This window comes from Salvelinus alpinus, chromosome 9 (assembly GCF_045679555.1).
Source record: "Salvelinus alpinus chromosome 9, SLU_Salpinus.1, whole genome shotgun sequence".
Lineage (NCBI taxonomy): Eukaryota > Metazoa > Chordata > Actinopteri > Salmoniformes > Salmonidae > Salvelinus > Salvelinus alpinus.
The window spans coordinates 69740536-69760180 of NC_092094.1; the positions used below are offsets into that span (position 1 = coordinate 69740536).

The 19645-nt window shown below is 40.4% G+C and overlaps 1 protein-coding gene across 4 annotated transcripts in view; it reads right to left on the reverse strand.

The window, feature by feature from the left end:
• Window positions 1-5566: 5566 nt before the first annotated feature.
• The window catches only part of wdr25 (WD repeat domain 25), a 30926-nt gene continuing 16847 nt past the window's right edge, over window positions 5567-19645 (reverse strand). For all 4 annotated transcript variants that reach the window (XM_071327041.1, XM_071327038.1, XM_071327040.1 and 1 more), the window contains 5 exons: window positions 14090-14237; window positions 10045-10175; window positions 8683-8853; window positions 7007-7147; window positions 5567-6175 (listed from right to left, as the gene is read on the reverse strand). In XM_071327041.1, coding sequence (XP_071183142.1) covers window positions 5954-6175; window positions 7007-7147; window positions 8683-8853; window positions 10045-10175; window positions 14090-14237 — 813 coding nt within the window. In that variant the 3' untranslated portion in view covers window positions 5567-5953. The remainder of the gene's footprint in view (window positions 6176-7006; window positions 7148-8682; window positions 8854-10044; window positions 10176-14089; window positions 14238-19645) is intronic.

Consider the following 19645-nt stretch of genomic DNA (forward strand, 5'->3'; position numbering starts at 1 on the left):
ACCTTAATTGCCTACCGTCTGTAAGCATCTTAACAACCGTTCCACAGGTGGATGTTCATTAATTGTTTATGGTTCATTGAACAAGCATGGGAAACCGTGTTTAAACCCTTTACAATGAAGATCTGTGAAGTTATTTGGAATTTTACAAATTATCTTTGAAAGACAGGATCCTGAAAAGGGGACGTTTCTTTATATGCTGAGTTTATGTATCCTGCTGTCTCGAAAGCTGTTAACTTCTAAGGCCTCATTTTCTCATGTACAAACTGCATGTTATGCATATACAGTGCATTTGAAATGTGTTCAGACCCCTTGACTTTTTCCACATTTTGTTACGTTACAGCCTTATTGTAAAATGGATTCAATTGTTTTTCCCCCTCATCTACACACAATACCCCATGATGACAAAGCAAAAACTGGTTTTTAGAAATTTTCGCAAAAGTATAAAAACATTTAAACTGAAATATTACATTTATATAAGTATTCAGACCCTTTACTCAGTACTTTGCTGAAGCACTTTGGACAGCGATAACAGCCTGACCAAGGCCCTTCTCCCACGATTGCTCAGTTTGGCCGGGAGTCCAGCTCTAGGAAGAGTTTTGGTGGTTCCAAACATCTTCCATTTAAGAATGATGGGGGTCACTGTGTTCTTGGGGACTTTCGATGCTGCAGACATTTTTTGGTACCCTTCCCCAGATTTGTGCCTCGGCACAATCCTGCTTCGGAGCTCTAAGGACAATTCCTTCGACCTCGTGGCCTGGTTTTTGCTCTGACATGCAGTGTCAACTGTGGGACCTTAAATAGACAGGTGTGTGCCTTTCCAAACTATGTCCAATCAATTTAATTTACCACAGGTGAACGCCAATCAAGTTGTAGAAACATCAAGGATGGTCAATGGAAACAGGATGCACCTGAGCTCAGTTTCGAGTCTCATAGCAAAGGATCTGAAAAGGTGTATAAATAAGGTATCGGTTTTTTATTTTTAATAAATTTGCACCCCAAGAAAAGTTGTTTTTGCTTTGTGTAGATTGATGAGGAAAAACAATTTAATCCATTTTAGAATAAGGCTGTAATGTAACAAAATGTGGAAAAAGGGAAGGGGTCTGAATACTTTACGAATGCACTGTATGAAAAGTGTTAAACCTTTTAACCCTAGAGTGATTTCTTCTAGGCAGCAACTCATGGTTAGCACCTGAACATTGGGGAGAGACTACAGAAATAATTGTTAAATGTCTCTTATCCAATTTACATGCATATTGATACTTAGGAGGAAGACGTCTGAAAAATAAATTTGTCATGCACTGGAATTCGATGAATCAAAAGGCAGATTTAAAAAGAATAGACTGTTAAATAACAATTTCATAGACATACTATACATTGTAATACAACTGTAACAAGTTGGTGGAGCAGTATGGGGTATTTTCCTTCCAATAATACTGAAAATAAGGAATATATATGTACAATATTATTTATAGGAAAATATCCCCACAGAACAGACGTTGACAACGCTTTTGATAAAAAGTGAGATACTGATAAAGGATTTAAAAAGTTGCACAGCAGGGTGTGAAATATTCCATGTACCTGGGCTATTTTACTCTGTCTAAATATTACATGTAGGAATTTGGCCCGAGCACCTGTCTCAACTAAGCAGTTTTGATTGTCCAAATTGGAAAAGAGCATGAATTCAATGCTGTTGCATGAATACCCAACCACTAGCTAGTACATTTTGCCTTAATTCTGTTCAGTAGCAAGTCTTCTCCTTTTCTACACTTCTGACAGTGGTGTGTGTATATGTTGTTAATGTTAATTAATATACCAGCCAGGTTTCCTACTCTAGAATCTTGAACATTGTTGGCATCAGCCGCATTGATCTCTAACCAAAACAAAGCATTTCTTTCTCTGACAAGTCCTCTCACTGTGGCGTTTTTTATTTTTTATAAACTTTCCCCAAAACTTTAAGACCAGGACACGTTGTTCATGCCCTGGTCTCAGGATATCATCTGGGGGAGGTGGACACCTGCAAAATGCTGCTAAAGCCAGGGACAGAGAGCGCACAGAGGCAGTTGCGCCCCTCTGTGCACTGGCATCACTGTACCTCTTCCACCAGGCGGCCATTTTGGTACTTTCTGTCCATTTTTTTGCAGACCTGATTGTTTCCCTAAATCTAAACTACTGTACAGAAGGGGCCCAGATTCTGATCCCCCATAGACGGTCTTTTTTATTGTGGATGTAATAAGAAAATATAAATATATATAATCGTTAGCATTTATATTTTTATCCTGGTTATGTTGTTCTTTACTTTGACCCCTGAATAAAATGTCCTCCTGTCCTGTTCTACCTCAGACTATGTACGACAAATAACTTTTCAAGGACCAACAGGCCAGCTGGCTGTTTGATGCATGTTTCTATATTTTTGCTGTATGTTTATTTACTTATTAATAAAAGGAGGTTTCTGCATTGATGCATTAACATGACACTACATAATTATTTGGCAGCCATGTCAAATCAATCCAAATGTTATTGGTCACACACACATATTTACCAGATGTTATTGCCGGTTTAGCGAAATGCTTGTGTTCCTAGCTCCAACATTGCAGTAGTATCTAACAATTCACAACAATACACAAAAATCAAAAATAATGGAATTAAGAAATATCTAAATATTAGGACGAGCAATGTCAGAGTGGCAATGACTAAAATACAGTATATACACATATATGAGATGAGTAAAGCAGTATGTAAACATTATTAAAGTGACTAGTGTTCCATTATTAGAGTGGCCAGTGATACGATGTCTATAGGGCAGCAGCCTCTAAGGTGCAGGGTTGAGTAGCCGGTTAGTGATGGCTATTTAACAGTCGGATGGCCTTGTCTCTCGGTCCCAGCATTGATGCACCTGTACTGACCTCAATGATAGTGGGATGAACATGCCGTGGCTCAGGAAGTTGGATGTCGTTGATCTTTTTGGCCTTCCTGTGACATTGGATGCTGTAGGTGTCCTGGAGGGCGGGCGGTGCAGTTGCCGTACCAAGCGGTGATACAGCCCGTCAGGATGCTCTCAATTGTGCATCTGTAAAAAGTGTGAGGGTCTTAGGGACCAAGCCCAATTTGTTCAGCCTCCCTCCTGAGGTTGAAGAGGTGCTGTTGTGACTTCGCCACACTGTCTGTGGGGGTGGATCATTTCAGTTTGTCAGTGATGTGTACGCAGAGGAACTTGAAGTTTGTGAATAGGGGCGATGTGAATAAGGGCGTGCTCACTCGGCTATTTCCTGAAGTCCACGTTCAGCTCCTTTGTTGACGTTTAGGGAGGTTATTTTCTTGCCAACACTCCGCCAGGGCCCTCACCTCCTCGCTGTAAGCCGTCTCGTCATTGTTAGCGCCACCTTAACATTACATGGGCAATATAATGTCTAGAAGTCAATAAAACTCATTTTCAACCACTCCACAAATGTCTTGTTAACAAACTATAGTTTTGGCAAGTCGGTAAAGACATCTACTTTGTGCATGACAGAATTTTTCCAACAATTGTTTACAGACAGATTATTTCACTGTATCACAATTCCAGTGGGTCAGAAGTTTACATACACTAAGTTGACTGTGCCTTTAAACAGCTTAGAAAATTGCAGAAAATGATGTCATGGCTTTAGAAGCTTCTGATTGACTCAAATGATGTCAATTAGCCTAACTCAGTGCAAATCAATCCCAGAACAACAGCAAAGGACCTTGTGAAGATGCTGGAGGAAACAGGTACAAATGTATCTATATCCACAGTAAAACGAGTCCTATATCGACAAACTGAAAGGCCGCTCAGCAAGGAAGAAGCCACTGCTCCAAAACCGCCATAAGAAAGCCAGACTATAATTTGCAACTGCACATGGGGACAAAGATCGTACTTTATGGAGAAATGTCCGCTGGTCTGATGAAAGAAAAATAGAGCTGTTTGGCCATAATGACCATCGTTATGTTTGGAGGAAAAGGAGGGGAGACTTGCAAGCCAAAGAACACCATCCCGTGAAGAACGGGGGTGGCAGCATCATGTTGTGGGGGTGCTTTGCTGCAGGAGGGACTGGTGCACTTCACAAAATAGATGGCTTCATGAGGGGAAATTATGTGGACATATTGAAGCAACATCTCAAGACATCAGTCAGGAAGTTAAAGCTTGGTCACAAATGGGTCTTCCAAATGGACAATGACCTCAAGCATACTTCCAAAGCTGTGGTAAAATGGCTTAAGGACAACCAAGTCAAGGTATTTGCCATCACAAAGCCCTGACCTCAATCCTATAGAAAAATTGTATTCAGAACTGAAAAAGTGTGTGTGAGCAAGGAGGACTACAAACCTGACTCAGTTACCACAGCTGTCAGGAGGAATGGGCCAAAATTCACCCAACTTATTGTGGGGAGCTTGTGGAAGGCTACCTGAAACGTTTGACCCAAGTTAAACCATTTAAAGGCAATGCTGCCAAATACTAATTGAGTGTATGTAAACTTCTGACCCACTGGGAATGTGATGAAAGAAATAAAAGCTGAAATTAATAATTCTCTACTATTATTGACATTTCACATTCTTAAAATAAAGTGGTGATCCTAACTGACCTAAGACAGGGAAGTTTTACTGAGATTAAATGTCAGGAATTGTGAAAAACTGAGTTTAAATGTATTTGGCTTAGGTGTATGTAAACTTCTGACTTCAACTGTATATAACACTTCAAAATTATATGGCAGCCATGTTAGCTCCCCCATTCATATTACATGGGGGAATATTAAAACAATGCTTAGAATTAGTATTCAACATTTTAAAAGTTGTCTGTACTCTTCTAAATATATGGCTCTGATCCATTATATTTGCAGTAACTGTTCCGTTCTGGTCGTCCTGCCCTCAAAGCCAATTTCTGGTCCTAGATTGGGGGCTTGTCCAGGATCGGCCCTAGATTAAAAAAGGAAACTGGGTGGCAGGTCGCCCAGACTGAACAGTTTGGAGTGCGAGCCTTGCCTCGCTCAGACATACACACAGGTGAGAAGAGGAGGACAAAAGGAATATCAGCAGTTAAGATGGAGGTCATCTAAATACACTATAATCTTGTAATGTTGCATTTGACATTATTTGTTACATTTAAATCGTAGGTATTTAGATGTCACTCACTACCAACAGCTAGATGTATTTAAGCACGCAAATATTCAAAATATTTCCACGTTCAGATGATTTAATCATTGTTGCCTGGCCTTAGGGAATACTTATGATTGACAGGCATGGACATTCCTTTGAAAGGTTTCTTTAAAATTACCAAATTACTATTGGTAGAGAGGAAATATACAAGTTGCTGAATTTATAGAATAATTCTGACTTGCTTCGCAATTCAGTCAGTGACTTAATATGGCAGACAGGCTAGAGCTGCATTCATACCCACTACTGTCTGATGATAATAAACTCACAAAGCTTTTAATAATTTACCCTTTGCAGAGGATCAAAGACATGTTTTCTTAATTAACATTTCACTCTAATGTGCCCCTGACTGCAAATTATTATCTTCTACAAAGACCACACACAGTACAATACATGACAATGAATGTAGAATAGGTTACTACTTTTATTATAGCTGTGACAAACAGGGTCATCACGTCGTTCATTTACAATGTGAGTGAGAATCCTGTACAATAATTCCTGAGTAAGCTATGGTACCAAAAAAACAAACAAAAACAAGTCAATTTTACATTTTTGCCTTGACATTTGATTGAAGTTATGATATAAGCTAAGCAATAGACAACCGCCAGCAGTTTGGTCAACAGGTATGTATTTGAATGGAAGCGAATTTCAGTATGAAGAGTAAATTGCCACACAATTGGCCTTATGGAAATATTCCTTAGCAGTTTCCTTTCTCTCCGGCAGCTCGGATAGGAAGGATGCCTGGATGTTTGTAGTGTCTGGGTGTTATAATTCCTCCCCATCTTTGTGCCAATCACTGCCAGATCCTGAGCTCGCCACCCCAGTCGCACGTTGCCACCACAGAGGGCAGCACAGGGTGCAGAGACACACACATGCATGCCTGCTGGTGTGCGAGCAGCGTGTGCAGCGTCCGAGCACTCTGCTGGTCGTAGAAGTGGACGGAGCCTGTGGAGCTGCCCGTGGCCAGTATGGACCCATCCGGAGAGAAGCCACACCTCACCGCATAGCCCTCTACCTAAACCATCACACCTTACATTAGCAATGAAATCAATTTAAGCACTATACACACACACCGCAAATGACCCAGGCCCACATTTTCCACTTCTATTCGGACACTTGCAGTGCAAAACATTATCAAAATGCAGATAGGAATTGGCTATTCATGAAGAACAAGTTTACAATAATGCAGCTCGAGATTGCATTGAGGTTGCAATCCTCTGTTGTCTGCTTGAGACTCCCCCTATAGTAATTAGAGCACCTGATGGGAAAAACCCAAACAATTATTATTTTTAATATTGCTTTGCATGCATTTCATATTCACACCGTTTACTTTATTACCTCCGTCATGCCATCTTATGCACATGAGAGGATTTAAGAGAAAGACCACCTATGTCTATTGTTAGTAATACACATCACAGTACTGTTTAGCATATCATTCCCAAACAGGGGAAATAACATGCATAAACAAATAAATTACATGTTTATTCTAATTGGAATGTAAAAAAAATCTATGTTTTAGCAGACAGACCATGTTTTTACACAAAGGACCAACGTTGGAACTACACTAAAGTTACAGCTGCTTTCTATAGCTAGCCAAAGGCTACTCACTCGTCAGACGAATATTGACGGCAAAACCTCAGCAGGTCCCTTTAATATTTGTATAACATATCTGAATGTCACGTTCTATATAATGTGACTCATCGGTGTTCATTGTTTTTTGTTTAACCCTGCGTGTTTGTAGAGGACTGTAAATGACAGACCAGAGGGACTACTGCTTTTCGCTACAGAGCGGCTTGTAGAGTGTATGGATCTCCCATGCAAAGCGCACGGCCTCATCACCACTGACCTTGTGTCCGTCGTACCGCCTCCTCTTGTTCATTCTGTATGGCCGCTGGGCAGAAAATAGGGCCATGTAGTTGCCATTGCTCTGCGCTACAAAGGAGTCCTGCTGGGGGTGAAGGGCTAGGCTGGGGCACGTGTACCGCTCCTGGATTCAATCAAGTGAATGGGAGAAAGTCAGAAAGCATTCAACTGGCTTGGCATTCACACTCAAATGATACTATCTGTATTTTCTGCCATAAAAACCACCCACATGCACTTAAATAGTCAATAAGACATATGGCTGCATGGACCGACATTTACATACATTACAGGGAGAGGAAAAATGTAGTATCCAACTATTATGGAAAACAAAAACAAGAGCTTTAAAGGGGCAATCTGCAGTTGAAACAAAGCAGCGCACCCCGTCACTGTTTTAGTAAAAAGCTGAAGGATAGAGGCTAGAAAATTGTAACCACTCAAATTCATAAATATAGCTATGGATGCAAGGACTTACCATCCATGATATCAACATTATATACTGAACAAAAATATAAAAACACAACATATTAAGTGTTGGTCCCATGTTTCACGAGCTGAAATAAAAGATAAGACATTTTTCCATATGCACAAAAAGCTTATTTCTCAAAAATGTTGTGCATTTCTCCTTTGTCAAGATAATCCATCCACTTGACAGGTGTGACATATCTAGAAAGCCGATTAAACAGCATTATCATTACACAGGTGCACCTTGTGCTGGGGACAAAAGACCACCTAAACGTGCAGTTGTGTCACACAACCCAATGCCATAGATGTCTCAAGTTGAGGGAGTGTGCAATTGGCATGCTGACTGCAAGAATGTCCACTAGAGCTGTTGTCAGAGAAATAAGCCGAACTGAGAACTAAGCCACCTCCAATGTAATTTTAGAGAATTTGGGAGTAAGTCCACGCCAGCACAGGACCACCTTATCCGGCTTCTTCACCTGTGGGATCAACAGAGACCAGCCACCAGGAAGGCTGATGAAACTGAGAATTTCTTTCTGTAATAAAGCCCTTGTGGGGAAAAACTCATTCTGATTGGCTAGGCCTGGCTCCCCAGTGGGTGGGGCCTATGCCCTTCTAGGCCCCACCCATGGCTCCCTGACCAGTCATGAAATCCATAGATTAGAGCTTAATGAATTTATTTCAATTGACTGATTTCCTTATATGAATTGTCACTCAGTAAAATCGTTGAATGTTGCGTTTATATTTTTGTACAGTATAGTTTTATTCATGCTTTGAGGCTATATTGTGTTTATTTACATTTACATTTTTGACCAACATTGGAGTAAAACAATCTAATATTTTCAGTTCTGATGGGGTATGAGAAATAAACTAAGCTGCATTTTCTATGTTATATTCTTCAAGAACCAATGGGTATTTATATATAATTAATTTACCAATCGTAGATTGATAAAGTACTTTAAAGTTAAGAGATTTTCTTTGCTCCTTACAGGCACAGTATGTTTGCAATAGCAGGGACAACATGGCTGGGATGAGACAAGCCATCTAGGCCTTGTCCTGTAGGGAGACAACAATTTGAAACGGAGATAACTAGGGAGGTACTAACTGAAATTGTCCAATAAGAAACTACCATATACATTTTCTGTTGCAAATTGTTTTGATACAGTATGCCCTACTGAACACGACCCTGGTCTTACTTACATGGTAGATCTGATTGGAGACCTTAGCGGTGGTTTGGAAGTCCCAGGCAATGAGTGTGCGCTCGGCAGAGTCCCGGCTGACCGAGTCACTGCTGGTCACAAACTCCCTTCCCCCAGTCAGGAACAGGATGGCCAGAGTCTGCTGGATCCGTGCCCTGTACACCCTCTCCACCTGGGAACACAGAAGATAGGGCATAAATTCAAGGTTGAATAAATACTGCATGTTGTGAAGCTTGGCTCCTCTAGCAGATATGACTATTCCAGTTCCTCTGCAACATACACTACCGTTCAAAAGTTTGGGGTCACTTAGAAATGTCCATGTTTTTGAAAGAAAAGGCAATTTTTTGTCCATTTAAAATATCAAATTGATCAGAAATACAGTGTAGACATTGTTAATGTTGTAAATGACTATTGTAGCTGGAAAAGGCAGATTTTTTAATGGAATATCTAGATAGGCGTACAGAGGCCCATTATCAGCAACCGTGTTCCAATGGTAAATTGTGTTAGCTAATCCAAGTTGATCATTAGAAAAACCTTTTGCAATTATGTTAGCACAGCTGAAAACTGTTGTCCTGATTAAAGAAGCAATAAAACTAGCCTTCTTTATACAAGTTGAGTATCTGGAGCATCAGCATTTGTGGGTTCGATTACAGGCTCAAAATGGCCAGAAACAAAGAACTTTGTTCTGAAATTCATCAGTCTATTCTTGTTCTGAGAAATGAAGGATATTTCATGCAAGAAATTGCCAAGAAACTGAAGATCTCGTACAACGCTGTGTACTACTCCCTTCACAGAACAACGCAAACTGTCTCTAACCAAAAAAGAGGAGTGAGGAAAATCTGCTGTTTCCAGCTACAATAGTCACTTACAACATTAACAATGTCTAAACTGTATTTCTGATCAATTTGAAGTTATTTTAAAAATGGACAATTTTTTTTGCTTTTCTTTCAAAAACAAGTACATTTCTAAGTGACCCAAAATTTGAACGGTAGTGTACATTGACACCTACTGGCATTAAAATGTACTAGTGGCTAGGCAATTGGGAACATGCCAGTCTGAACTCATGCCAGAAGGGGTGTAGTGCACCACAGTATAGATTAGCATGCCACGACAGTGCTGTTAGCTCAGATGACTCTCGGTGACGGACAGCCACAGAGAGAGATCAGACCTGGGAACAAATTCAAATTGAGTGTTTGACAGAGCCTGCCTAGAGTGCCAGATGGATGAGGTTTACACTTTTGGGACTATGCTATTGTTTCCATTACGAAAGTATTTCAAAGAAAACAAATACTATTTGAATCCAGGTCTAACAGGGATAGGCCTACAGTGCTGGAGAGAAGAGAGGGTTAATGATGCAGCTGACCTTGCAGGTACGGGCGTCCCAGGCCTTGACCTCTGAGCTGTAACCCCCACACAGGAACACTTCAGGGTCGTCGGGCTGCACTGCCAAGCACATCACCTTGAACTGGTTCCCCACCTTCACGATCTGCTGTCCTGAGGAACCAAACACAGAAACCACCATCACAAAACTCTAGCAAACAGGAGAGGAGTACGCTTGGATAAAAGCATACATGACAGAGAAATTGGACACAGAGCCACTTCAAAGTCAAAGGAGCCCTCAGATCAAGGAAGGTCCTGCACCACCCCAGGAAATGTTTGGTCCTGCACCACCCCATAATGCAAAATGATGTACCATATATGACAAACCCAGTTAGCACAATGTTTTGGCACAATGCATCAGTGATATCCAAATAAAGTATGAGACATGTGGGAAAGTCCTGTGATATTTTTGGAACTATGCCCTTAACCATGCAGAACAAATTAGTGTTTGAAAACCAAAGAGCAGCTTTTCTCACACACACGTAAAAAAGAAGTCCAGATAAAAAGCTAATTTAAAACTGACAAAGAAATGATACAAAGATTCCACTGTTTTGGCCAGCAAGTGTCAACAAGCTTTTCCTTATTAAATTATAGTGATGTTGAGCTTCAAAACAAACATTGCAGGGCTTAAATATAATTAAGCCTGAAAAGGGTGCAACAGCCCAATGTTTCCGTCGGAACGTACAGCACAAACCTGCAAGGGGACCGTTACAGACTATACCCAGACAGCAGACCTGTCAAAGGCTACGTAAAATGTACCTCAGGGCCATGCGCCTCCTCTTTAATCAATCCCACACACAACCAAGACTTCTATAAGCAGTGTTAAAGACTCCCTCAAAAGTGTTCAATTCTAGTAAGCTCCTGACAAAACACTACCTCATAATTAAAATGTGTATTTCCACACAAATCTGTTAAAATGAGAAAGTGTCACCACAAATAGCCACAGACAAGGGACTCGCTTATTTATTGGGTGGAGCGAGTCCCCGTCCTATTGATCAGCTAAGTTTGCCGAATATTTCTTCAGGCGTGTGGCCAAGCGGGGTGCATTTCACATCTTTGCCTTTAATGGTTGTGATTTGGCAGGTATCTGAGATCTGTCATCGAGATTCAAAGCTAATGTTTGGGGATACTATGAGAAACCAGCCTCATTTGCATAATAAATAAGGCCTTTCACGTTTTAATTAAGAAACATTGATTAGCTTAGCGGAGTTTGAAGATAAGGGGAGGCGACCGATCTCTGTGCTAGAGCTGGTCTCTGAACTCCTAGCCATATGATCCACAGCGCTGGCCTACATGATACGAGAGAGAGCGAGGACATTGAAGATAGATGGAGCCAAAAATATAATAAGCTTTCATCATTAGAGAAACTACAAAAAGCAGGACACTAGTGGTTGAGCTACATAGGATATTATGACCACTTCACATACATTCCTCCCAGAAGGAAGAATAGTCCAAAAACACGATGGCTGGAGGGGGGGGTGGGTCACAAAGTGGAGTTACAGCTTCTGTTGTAAACCACTACCTGTGAATATTCTGCCAGTGGCTTCAAATCACACTGGCCCAAGAACATGCTTGAAAAAGGCCAAAAAGCAGCTGCCACTTCTCACTAATACCCTTCAAATACAATTTATTTCATCCATCCCTCCAACTCTCGATTGCTACTGAACTGTGACTGTCATTCTGTAGGCCAAATACGAGTGCTTTTATATTATTATTATTATTATTATACCCATAAAAATAAATTCACAAACGTGTTTACATCCCTGTTAGTGATCATTTCTCCTTTTCCAAGATTATCCATCCACCGGACACGTGTGGCATATCAAGAAGCTGATTAAACAGAATGATCATTACACAGGTGCACCTTGTAATGGGGACAATAAAAGAGCATTCTAAAATGTGCAGTTTTGTCACACAACACAATGCCACAGATTTCTCAAGTTGAGGGAGCGTGCAATTGGCATGTTGACTGAATGTCCACCAGAGCTGTTGCCAGAGAATTTAATGTTAATTTCTCTACCATAAGCTAGGTATAGTTTTGACTTAAATCTCCTTGAAAATCTATGACAAGACCTGAAAATGGTTGTCTAGCAACGATCAACAACCAATTTGACAGAGCAAGAAGAATTTTTAAAAGAATGTTTAAAAGAATTGGCAAATGTTGCACAATCCAGGTGTGGAAAGCTCTTAGACTTACCAAGAAAGACTCACAGCTGTAATCGATACCAAAAGTGCTTCTTCAAAGTATTGACTCAGGTGTGTGAATACATGTACATTTGATATTTCAGTATTTCAATTTCAATTAAAAAAAACATGTTTTCACTTTCATTATGGGGTAGTGTGTGTAGATGGGTGAGAATTTGTTTTATTTAATCCATTTTGAATTCAGGCTGTAACAACAAAATGTGGAATAAGTCAAGGGGTATGAATACTTTCTGAAGGCACTAAGAGCGGGCTCTCCAAAAGCCAGCCAGACAGCCAAGAGCTGTGCTGTTTACATTGACAGTCCATCATCTAAATAACCCAGCCTTTCTCGTTGCAGCTGAGAGCCTCCGCTTTATTGAAGAGCATCAAGAGCCAATGAATCACATCTATTGATTACGAGCTGATGCGCCAAACACCAGCACACCACTCCAGCTCCTCAGTCCACTTGCTATTAACATATATATGAATTTGTGACTGTCAGCACGTACATAACAAATGCTGCTGCATTGATATTCTAATTATCTCAATACCTCGGGTCTGGGCCATTCACCAAAATGCGCCATCCGGAGGGATATAAATCTAGTCATGGCGGTAGAGGGAGCCTAGTCTCCCTGCCTGCCAGATAAAGAAGCACAGCATACCGGTATTCATGAGTGGTGACCTGCCAGTGTAAAAGTTGACTGACGGAGCCCAACTGTCTTTCCAAATGGTCATCAAGAGTCCTTACTGTAATGTTATTTTGCAACCAAACTGAGGTAAACATGTAACTTTTCAAGATCGCTCGGTGGGATATTGTTCCGATAAAACCCTAAAGGGAGCCCAACAGGAGCGTCCTCTTATGTCCTGAGGACATCCCCTGTTTGCTGGGTCAGTCCTCCACTGAGTCAACACACTCTGTGACCAATGACAGGAAGGGGTAAACAGGAGATTATGTCACAGCAGTCTGGTGACTGAGGGTTGGCGGTGTGTGGGCATGCTGGATTCTGCCTGTGGATCTGCTATCGATCACGTACCCCGAGCTGCCAGGGTATTTAATGGGCGGGTGAAGCAATTATCCAAGGGCTTTATTGGCAGAATTGACAGCCACACGGGGAGAGGAAGTGCACACTGCAACGACTAATCATGCGGTGACCTAAAAAATGGAGAGCCACAGAGCTTTAAATCAACGCACGTCCTTACATGTGTTTACTGTTGAAAAAAAACACGTAAGAAAATAGGATATGCATTACAGGAGGATTTAAGGGGACTTTACAAGATTTTCTACTTACGTTGGCTATGCTAGTTTAAGTGCACAATCAGTCTTATATCAAATGCTATTTGTCTCAACGATTATCCATAGTTGTTTTCTACAGATGGCATTTTTCAATGGTCTAATGTTAGATCTTGGAGAAGTCACTTTAAATAATGGCACTTTAATAATGTTTACATATCTTACATTACTCATCTCATACGTATATACTGTATTTTATACCATCTATTGCATCTTTCCTATGCCGCTCGGTCATCGCTCATCCATATATTTATATGTACATATTCTTATTTCATCCCTTTAGATGTGTGTATTAGGTAGTTGTTGTGGAATTGTTAGATTACTTGTTAGATATTACTGCACTGTCGGAACTAGAAGCACAAGCATTTCGCTACACACTCGCATTAACATCTGCTAACCACGTGTATGTGGCCAATAAAAGTTGATTTGATTTGAAATACATGTAAAAAAGGGATACTAGTAGACCTAAACTAATCAAGAAAATACACAAAACCTTTTTGGTCACCAATATGAAATACAAGTGACTTGGATTGTTCCAGAGAGTGTTGCTCACCTGTCTCCACGTCCGTCACCATGGCCGTGTTGTCAAAGGAGCCGGTGAGGAGGCGTCGCCCACAGGGGGACCAACAGGCATCTCGCACCGCCCCCGAGTGGGAGGAGTATACCTGCAGGCACTGCCCACTCTCTGCACCATCCCAAATCTGCAAAACAGGGTGTATTCATCAAATAAAATAAAAATGTATTTATCATTAGTGCAAACTAGTGATGCGGGTTGACTCAGAACCCACAGTCCTAGTGGGGTGGACAGGTTTAGGGTCATTAGATATTATGTGGATGAAAGGTGGCATGCGGGTTGAATAAAGAGAGAACAATATCTTAAAATCCAAATATTTTATTCTTGTGAAATTTATTTCATTATTTTGAGCTATCTGGCATTAGTGCATAAGCCTGAGCTTCATGGCCTAACTGTACGTGCGTCAATTGCCAAATGCTTTTGGGAACAGGAAGAAAACGTTCATGTCAATCCACGGAGGCAAATAGGACAATGTCGGAGTTGAATTCAGTGAGAGGAAAGGTGCGAAAGGAGAGTTGGAAAATAAGGAGAAGGATGGCAAGAAAAGTAATGTTTAGATATTTTTTTGGTGAAGTGGTAAATGAGGATGCCGTCTATGTTATGTGAAGATCTATACAAATTTGACAGTCAAAGATGAGGTCTTCAAATAGGCCTATTGCACGTCAAGGGCACTGTAGCCTCCTGTTCAGATGGGTTAAACAGAAACTGAAATTTGGACACTGACTATAGGTCCATAACCTCTCACATAGCCTTAATATTAACTCCTGCAGAATTAAGGATTTCTTGCAGTAAAATCATACACCAAATGAAGGCAAAGTGTGGAGAAATATGATTACTTTCTTTCAGCATTTGAGAGAATGCAAATGCTCAGTTAGATACCATCTGTAGAGGTGCCATCATCATTAGCATCAAAGCTGATCGTATTTAAACCACTAAATATGCATCCACATCCAAGCTGAAATCTTAACAGACACATGTTGGGTTGTTTTCAAAGCTTTCTATTTCCTTACAACTGGTCAAAACAATATTATATCTCCGTTTTTTTCTTTTCTTATTGCACCTTTCTCCCGTCCCCTAAACGTCTTTGCGAACGCGAAAGAAGAGATGAAACTTTACCGATGCTTCAAATAGATTGAAACATTCATTCTATCGATTTATGATATTTTGGTGAGCACGGGTAAAATTAGTCTTTTAGGGCAACATATAATGACAGAAGAGAAGCTGCATGTACAGTGCTGTGAAAAAGTTCTTTCTGATTCTCTATTTTTACTTTTTTTTATACTGAATGTTATCAGATCTTCAACAGAAACCTAATATTAGATCAAAGGGAACCCGAGTTTACAAGTGTAATCTTATTGTGTTTACTTATTCTATTTATTTTATTAACAAAGTTATGCAACACCCAATTCCACTGTGTGAAAAAGCAATTTCCCCCTTACACTCAATAACTGCTTGTGCCACCTTTAGATGCAATGACTCCAACCAAACACTTCCTGTCATTTTGATTAGCATCACATCCCTGTGGAGGAATTTTTGCCCACTCTTGCATGCAAAACTGCTTTAACTCAGCAAAATGTGTAAGTTTTCAAGCATGAATCATTTCAAGTTTTGCCACAACATCTCAATTGCAATTAGGTGTGGACTTTGACTAGGCCATTCCAAACCTTCAAATGTTACTTTTAAGCCATTTTCATGTAGACTTGATTATGTGTTTTGGATCATTGTCTTGCTGCATGACCCAGCTGCACTGGCGCTTCAGCTCACACAAAAAAAATCTAGTCTATAGTGCATTTTCTATATTTGCGAGTTAGGGTCGGGTGCCGTCCTCAAATTTTCACATCATCAGGTGGTTGCGGACGGGTTATTAGCAATCGCAGGTGAACAAACAGCTGACCTGCGCACCCCTAGTGCAAACCGCGGCGTTTCTTATTGAACAAATTCAGGTAGTTTGCTCCCCATTTCATCCCAGTTGCTTCTGTTTGGTTCCTAATGAATACACCCCTGGACACAGTGCAGTGGTTAATTGGAGACAGTCGTGTTTTGAGGAACTTTATCAGTTGTAATGGGAATTCTCAAACACCACAGAGAGAGCACAAAGAGGCTTTCTAAAAATCACACGCATTATTCTGTATCAGAAAAAAGGATGGTTCTTTAAGAGGGTGCTACATTCACACTTTGCTAAAGTAAAATCAGTAATATGGGGGGTTTCAACCTGGACAATTTCCCTATAAACTATAGGAAAAAAAGATACTCATCGGTTTCTTTCACGGTTCTTCAATTCAAATAATTTAGCCTAAATAAAAAAGTTGCCTGCCCCACTATCATATTGCTAAGTGTATGCAGGAGGGATAATTTATTTGTATTTTTTAACTCCACTGTAGATCTAACATCTTTCATTTAAAAAGTATTTTGCTTCCAATTGCACATTGGATCAAGGGTTTGTGCTAAATTAAGTCCACAAGCAAACACTAACTACAAAACATGTCCGCCTAGATCAATTGGCTTTGGTGGAGAACTAGAGCTACCTGAGTGAGACAGAGCCTGTGACATGATGACAGGGCCACTGGTCGAATACATCCTGGTGCTCTACTGTCACCTCCAGAGCCATCAGGAACGCTATTTCCAGACTGTGTGAATGAATGTCAATGTGACGAGGCAATTGAGGTTAAGCCGGCAATCCATATCTACTAGTAGGATCACGCTGAGATAATGATCTGGCGGCGAAATTGAAACCAGAGTAAAATCCCTGGGCTGCTGTACGTGTAAACAATCTCACATACTATTTGCTGCCTCCCACATTGGGGCCCCAGGCGGCCACAGAGTCCTTTAGGATGGCATTGAATGACTTTTGAGGGGGATAAAGGGTAATCTGAGCCTCTGTGTTCACCTGTCACTTTGGCTGGGAAACAAGTGCATATGCACCAAAAACGGATATGCTTGCATTCATTTGGGCATAGGACTTAGAACATACTAACAACTTTAGCGGCTGATGACAGTGTCTAGGTTAACACAGAAAATGCATGGATTACAGCAGACCTGGGGTCAAAAACTATTTGAAATAATTTCAAAAAGTTTAGTTGGGATTGATTGAGCTTCCCTAGCGAAATGGAACCAATAGATTAGTTGCAAAACTGCAAACTCCTCCCATAGAGGAGCCCCTCCAGACTAACGCAAACACCAAAAGTACTATGGAAGTAAAGATTTAAAATGGTACTCGTCATGAACGCAGGTCTGGATTGCAGTCTCTCCGTGTTACTAGATTTTTTACATTTTGGTCAACTATCCCGTTAAAAAAGTCCCAGTGCAGTAAAAAACATGATTTCTGTCTTTTATATATACACACAGTACCAGTCAATAGTTTGGACACACCTACTCATTCCAGGGTTTTTCTTTATTTTCTACATTATAGAATAGTGAAGACATCAAAACTACAAAATAACACATGAAATCATGTAGTAACCAAAAATAAAAAAGTGTTAAACAAAATCTAAAGAAATTTTATGTGTGAGATTCTTCAAAGTAGCCCTTTGCCTTGATGACAGCTTTGCATCCTCAAAACTGCACATTCTAGAGTGGCCTTCTAATTCCCCTAGCACAAGGTGCACCTGTGTAATGATCATGCTTCTTGATATGCCACACCTGTCAAGTGGATGGATTATCTTGGAAAAGGAGAAATGCTCTCTAACAGGGATAAGCAAATTTGTGCAAACTTTGAGAGCAATAAGCTTTTGTGCATATGGAAAACTGTCTTGGCTCTTTATTTGAGTTCATGAAACATGGGACCAACACTTTACGTGTTGCATTTATATTTTTGTTCCGTGTATATTTCCACACTGAGGTTGGAATAATACTGTGAAATTGTGAAAATGATGCCTTTTTAGTGTAATAGCTGTCTGAAAAGGCCGCCAGAATTGTTAGCCTGTTTTGGTGGGAGGGAGTTTTGGCCTCCCTGGTGACATCACCAGGCAGTAAATTAGTTCATAGACCAATAAGAGAGCGTTCCAAACCTCTTTGGCAATAACAGCTAGTTTTCAGTTGTCCCCCTCAGACCACTCCCTGACAGCACTAGCGGAATTCTTGAGAAATTGCTTTGCTATTTTTTTTTACCATTTTCATTGAAAACAAACCACAATAAAAAGGTACTTAAAATACAGGGGGTGCTGTTTCCACTTTGGAAAATATCGTCTCCAAATTAAACTGCCTCATACTCAATTCTTGCTCGTACAATATGCATATTATTATTACTATTGGATAGAAAACAATCTCTAGTTTCTAAAACCGTTTGAATTATGTCTGTGGGTGAACCAGAACTCTTTCTACAGCGAAAATCATGACAGGACATGCGAAGCTCTGAAAAATAGTCTCGGATCTCGGATCAGTTTTAAGCTCTGTGTGTGCCCTATGGATCGAAATGAACTGCAACCGCCTTCCCCTGGATGTCAGTAACCAATGAGAAGTGGAATGGCGTCTCTACGTGTTTCTCAGAGTTTATAAAAGGCAATGGAGTGAGATGTCCCTTCTTTTGGACGCTCGCCAGGACGCAAGGGAGGACATCAGAATGGCATGCTCAAAAGCTCTCGTTATTGACCAAAGATCTATCCGTCTGTGATTTAATTCGATATAGGTGTTAGAAACATCATAACGAAGTTATTTGAAACCGATTTATATCAGTTTATGCGAGTATATTGCTATTTTTCGGAATTTCCTTAGTATTGCGTTTGAGGATTTGGACATGTGTGTGCCGTGTAGCTATCGTTAGCTGCTAGTTCCGAAGTTGAGGAGGTCGTTTTACAACAAAGCAACGATTCTTTTGGACAAAGGACACATTGCCCAAGATACTGATGGAAGCTCGTCCAAAAGTAAGAGTTATTTATGATTTTATTCCGTATTTATGTGGAAAAATGTAAGCGCAGTTGTCGGGCCATTTTTTGCGGCACTAGTCTGGCTGTAACTCACAATGTATGTCTAGTAACGTTAATTTAAAAAAATCTAAATCAGCGGTTGAATTAATAACCAATGCATCTTTCATTAGCTGTCCAACCTGTATTTTTTTAGTCAATCTAATCGATAAATAATCGTAAACATAGGTGCCTTTCCAAGATGGCGCCGGCCAGAATGCATGCCATGTTTTGACAGATTACATTGCATAACCACGATTTGTGATGCTAAATATGCACATTTTCGAACAAACTCTATATGCATTGTGTAATATGATGTTACAGGACTGTCATCTGAAGAATTCTGAGAAGGTTAGTGAAAAAATTACGGTAACGTTATCGCCCCTTTTGCATTGATTCAATGCTGGGGTGATGTTAGCTCATGTGGTATGCTAATATAACGATATATTGTGTTTTCGCTGTAAAACACTTAGAAAATCTGAAATATTGTCTGGATTCACAAGATCTGTGTCTTTCGATTGCTGTATGCTGTGTATTTTTCAGAAATGTTTTAGGATGAGTATTTTGGTAATTGACGTCGGTCTCTGTAATTATTCCGGCTGCTTCCAACGCTATTTCAGATTGCAGCTGCAATGTA